This window comes from Mus caroli, chromosome 2 (genome assembly GCF_900094665.2).
Source record: "Mus caroli chromosome 2, CAROLI_EIJ_v1.1, whole genome shotgun sequence".
Classification (NCBI taxonomy): Eukaryota; Metazoa; Chordata; class Mammalia; order Rodentia; family Muridae; genus Mus; species Mus caroli.
Window position 1 is genome coordinate 111,859,169 of NC_034571.1, and position 4,764 is coordinate 111,863,932.

The following is a 4,764-nucleotide window of genomic DNA, read 5'->3' on the forward strand; positions in this document are numbered from 1 at the left end:
TTTCCGATGTTGGTCAGGGTGACTTTCTTTGAATGAACACTCTTTGAACTCAGGAAGCAGGTAGGTGGAGGAAGGAATGTCGCTATCAAGGTATGATTAGCATACCTTGGAGCAAAGAGTCACAAAGGTTACATTCCCAAGCCTCGACCTAAAGGCCTAGAATTTTGTTACTTCTTCAGTGTACCATCATCTCCATTCAAGTCTTTTATGTGGAGCACTCCCGAAGATTTCCTTTAGGGAATACCATCTGATCTCTTCAATGAGTCTATCTAGGACCTTGGGCATAAGGGTACTCCAAGCAAGGACTTCCTCAGACACCTAACTCTGGAAACAACTCACCTTTTCCCTTCTTGCAAACCCGCCTCTGTACTGGGGTCTTCCTGATTGGTTGTTACCTTGTGACGCCATCAGATTGCGACCCTGAAGCGGCTAGCCGTGCTGTCATGTGGCGGGGTGTCCCGGGCTGCCTACGGGATATTGTGCAGTGGCAGGTGGCGCTCTGTTCCCACAGCTTTGTCCGGACTTGGGGTAGCTGTGGGAAGGCGATGACTGAGGCACTGTCTGCGCAAGCCGAGGCAGCGGGCGGGCTGAAGGCTTTGGTTCAGCCAAATGGAGATGCTGGTAGCAACACGAGCGGAGAGCCGCTCCTGGAGCGCCTGGAGCCGGCGGCGGTAGGGAAGCAGGTCCCGGAGAGCGGGGACCAGGCCCAGGGTGGCGAAGGGCAGCTCCCGAGCAACGGAGAGCCGGCCCCAGCTCCAGTCGCCGACTCAGGCAAGAGGAAAAAGCGGAGGGGCGCCACTGGGGAACGGGTCGTGCCGCCTCCGAAGAAACGGCGCACCGGGGTGAGCTTTAGCGATGAGCACTTCGCAGAGACTACCTACTACTTCGAGGGCGGCCTGCGCAAGGTGCGGCCCTATTACTTTGACTTCCAAACCTACTGTAAAGGTCGCTGGGTGGGCCGCAGCTTGTTGCACGTCTTCAGCACCGAGTTCCGATCCCAGCCACTGTCTTACTACGAGGCCGCTGTCAGGGCAGGACGCCTGCATCTCAACGAGGAACCAGTCCAGGACCTCAGCATCGTGCTCAAGGTGGTGTCCGATGGAACTAGCTTTGAGAAAAGGAGGGAAGGTTTTGGGATTTTTTGTTTGTTTTCTCAGACACACCTTATAAGTATGGGAGTAAAATGATGGTAATCCAGAAACAATCTCATTTCCTCTTGGTGCTCTTTTAGTCCCCGCTTCCCACAGCCCCAAGTAGGTTAGATGGCCTTCCCACGCTCCAGAACTTAACCTGTTCATCCTCGCCAGCAAGGCTGTTTGTTTCCAACAAACAAATTGGAAATTCTCGTGTTCCTTTAATATCTGCCTCGTGGCAAGGGCACTGCCTAATTTCTACCCTACGTGATATATCTCTGTACAAATAATAATAGAGACCTCATTTATGTGTTCTTAACTGTATCAGGAACAAAGTTAAGCGTTTTGTGCACTCTAACATTAAACTCAAGTGGCAACTTTGGGGAGTTTGTATTGCTTCTTCTCCCTTTTGTGACCAAGCTGAACCTCAAAGTAAGGCAACAGCACGATTTCCAAAGTGTGTGCTCATATTAACACTGACACTAGTTTCCCATGTGTATGGAATTAGGAAGTCAGGTGTTTTGTTTTGATTGATTTATTTTATTTTAGTATACTGCAGCTGTCTTCAGACACACCAGAAGAGGGCATCAGATCCCATTATAGATAGTTGGGAGCCACCATGTGGTTGCTGGGAATTGAACTCAGGACCGCTGGAAGAGCAGTCAGTGCTCTTAACCACCAAGCCATCTCTCCAGCCTTTTTTTAAAATTCAGTGAGACTACTGTCATTAACACTGGCTCACAGAGATTGTAAGGAGAAAAGGAGAATTTCAGGATTTGGGACACACATAAATGAATGTAATGAAAAATTTTAAAATACAACTTTATTGTAAAGATTATACAAAGAAGCAAAAATACTCATACTCTCACCACCAAGAAATTCAATCAACCTTGTATATTTTTCAAAACTAGCTGTATGCCTGTGTATATTTTTACAAAATGAGATCTTACTACACCCACTTCTTTTTCTATTGAAGGCTTTACTGTGACCATTCCTCTGTGTCAGTAAGGAACTAGGAGCCGGGTGTCTGACTGACTATAGGTTGCTGGTCCCAGGCTGAATGTTGCGTATGTTTTTGACAGGACAATGATTTCTTGCGGAACACAGTGCACAGACATGAGCCACCAGTCACAGCAGAGCCTATCCGCCTGCTAGCTGAGAACAACGATGTGGTTGTTATAGACAAGCCGTCCTCCATTCCTGTGCACCCCTGTGGCCGCTTCCGACACAACACGGTCATCTTCATCCTAGGCAAGGAGCACCAACTGAAAGAGCTACACCCACTGCATCGGCTGGACCGCCTCACCTCAGGAGTGCTCATGTTTGCGAAGACAGCTGCAGTCTCGGAGAAGATCCATGAGCAGGTTCGGGATCGGCAGGTGAGCTAGGCTGTTGCCTGCTGTACACTGCTTCCTGGGTACACAGAGGAATCATAAAGTAGATTGAGGGGCATCTACAACCTTCCTCCTTTGAGGAGGCTCAGCACCTGAAGTTCCAAAGACAGCTATCCTGTATGTTTCAGAAGGGCTTTGGAGATGGCACATACTGCTTCCTGGTAGTTTGCTGTTCTGGAAACATTAAACATTGTTAAGATTTTGAAGAGAGCTCACTTAGTAGGAAGACTGGATAAAGTTGAAAGAGGTGCAAGTAAGATTCTTACTGGTGATGATTATGCTCTGCATCTGGATCATAATTCACTCATTGAGCACACGCCAGACTTCATCCCCAACACATTAGAACCCAATTTATGAAACGCTTATGGTAGCCCCGTGAGGTAAATGTTTTCTGAGTTCATATTTTCTTTTTAAAAGAATTTCTATTAAGTATTCATTTTAGTTTTTATGAGTGTTCTGTGTGTATGTGTGTGTGTTGGTGCACACGCGTGCATACGTGCCCCTGCAGAGGTTAGAATGAGAACAGCTCTCCTGGAACTGGAGTTAGGGATGGTTGTGAACCACCATGTAGATGCTAGGAACTGAACCCAGGTCCTCTGGGAGAGCAGCAGGTGATCCTAACTGCGGAGCCATTGCCCTGACTTCATACTTTCTGGATGAGGTATGGGATGTATAGAGTTTAAGTAACTTACCCAGAGTGGTGAAACTGACAACGCTGGTGTTAGAATTTGAATCATCCTCTCTCAGATACACTGGTGTACCTGAAGAGAGGATCTAGACTCTGTATTCACTTTGGACTGACCTTTTCCCCTTTCCTCCTGTGCAGCTGGAGAAGGAGTATGTATGCCGGGTTGCAGGGGAGTTCCCTGACAAGGAGGTAATTTGTAAGGAACCCATCTTAGTGGTGTCTTACAAGGTAGGAGTGTGCCGTGTGGATCCCCAGGGCAAGCCTTGTGAGACTGTGTTCCAGAGGCTGAGCTACAATGGCCGCTCCAGTGTGGTACAGTGTCGACCACTTACAGGTCGCACTCACCAGATCCGAGTCCACCTCCAATTCCTGGGCCACCCCATTCTCAATGACCCCATCTACAATTCAACTGCCTGGGGTCCTTCTCGAGGCCAGGGTGGCCACATTCCAAAGACAGACGAGGAACTGCTCCGAGACCTGGTTGCAGAACATCAGGCCAAAGAAAGCCTGAGTATGCTAGATCTCTGTGAGGGTGACCTGACCCCAGGGCTCATAGACTCGACAGCTCCCTCTTCAGAGTTGGCTAAAGACAGCCTGGAAGGGTCAGCAGCCCAGAAGATAGATGGGATAGCTGAGGCAGCCCCTCAGCATCTGGACACACCAGAGAAGGCAGCTAAAGCAGATGTGACTCAGGAAACAGACCCGCTCTGTGCCGAGTGCCGAGTGTTGCGACAGGATCCCTTGCCCCAGGATCTTGTAATGTTCCTGCATGCCCTCCGCTATAAAGGGCCAGACTTTGAGTACGTCTCACCCATCCCAGCCTGGGCACAGGATGACTGGCAAGAAGACTGAGGAGTGTGACCATTGGAAGAATGGCTTCTTGGATTAGAACAAGGATGGGCCTTGAGACAGGGACTGCTCCCATTGGTTGATACTCAGGTTTGGAGAAGAGCAAGGTTTCACAGTAAGGAACCTGCTTGTACCTGCTGCTACCTCCTTCCTTCTGGCTTGTTGGGGCTTTCAGATCTGTACATATATCATTTTTTTCTAACACCTTGTATGTCCATTTTTACTGGTTTCTTACAATCCCTTCCCTCTTCCCCCAGTGCTTAGGATAGAATCTAGGTCCATTAGAAAGCAAGTGCTCTACAACTGAACTCCAAGCCCCTTAGTATTTCTGAGTTTCTCTAGCTCAGGCCGATCTTGAACCCTGAATCCTCCTACATTGCCCCCAGAGCGGGAATACAGGTATGAAACACCATGCCTTGCTTTTTTTTTTTTTTAATTGAGATAAAATTCACATAGCATAGAATTAACCGCTTTAAGATAAACACTATTGGCATTTTCTATGTTCACAATCTAGAGCAACCTTACCTCAAGATTTCAAAACATATTTCTCACTCCTACAGGAAATCTGTACAGCACATGCCTCCCTCTCTCTCTCAACTCCTGGTAACAGTTTATTCTTTATTCCACAGGCATGGGCACATGCCTCCCTTTCTCTCTCAACTCCTGTAAACAGTTTATTCTTTATTCCACAGGCATGGGC

General features: G+C 48.2%; 1 protein-coding gene across 1 annotated transcript; it reads left to right on the forward strand.

Annotated features, from left to right (window-relative positions):
- The first annotated feature begins 412 nt into the window (after positions 1-412).
- Rpusd2 (RNA pseudouridine synthase domain containing 2) lies at positions 413-4,266 on the forward strand. The gene is made up of 3 exons (XM_021156069.1): positions 413-1,088; positions 2,216-2,512; positions 3,354-4,266. The coding sequence occupies exons 1-3, from the start codon at positions 444-446 to the stop codon at positions 4,065-4,067; spliced, it is 1,656 nt and encodes a 551-aa protein (XP_021011728.1). The 5' UTR covers positions 413-443; the 3' UTR covers positions 4,068-4,266.
- Positions 4,267-4,764: the final 498 nt, after the last annotated feature.

What these genes read in the sequence shown, in the direction of transcription:
- Rpusd2 (XM_021156069.1), top strand. Translation starts at nt 444, where the DNA reads ATGTGGCGGGGTGTCCCGGGCTGCCTACGGGATATTGTGCAGTGGCAG. An exon ending in ACCTCAGCATCGTGCTCAAG is followed by an intron (nt 1,089 to 2,215) that starts GTGGTGTCCGAT and finishes TGTTTTTGACAG; the next exon opens with GACAATGATTTCTTGCGGAA. An exon ending in AGCAGGTTCGGGATCGGCAG is followed by an intron (nt 2,513 to 3,353) that starts GTGAGCTAGGCT and finishes CCTCCTGTGCAG; the next exon opens with CTGGAGAAGGAGTATGTATG.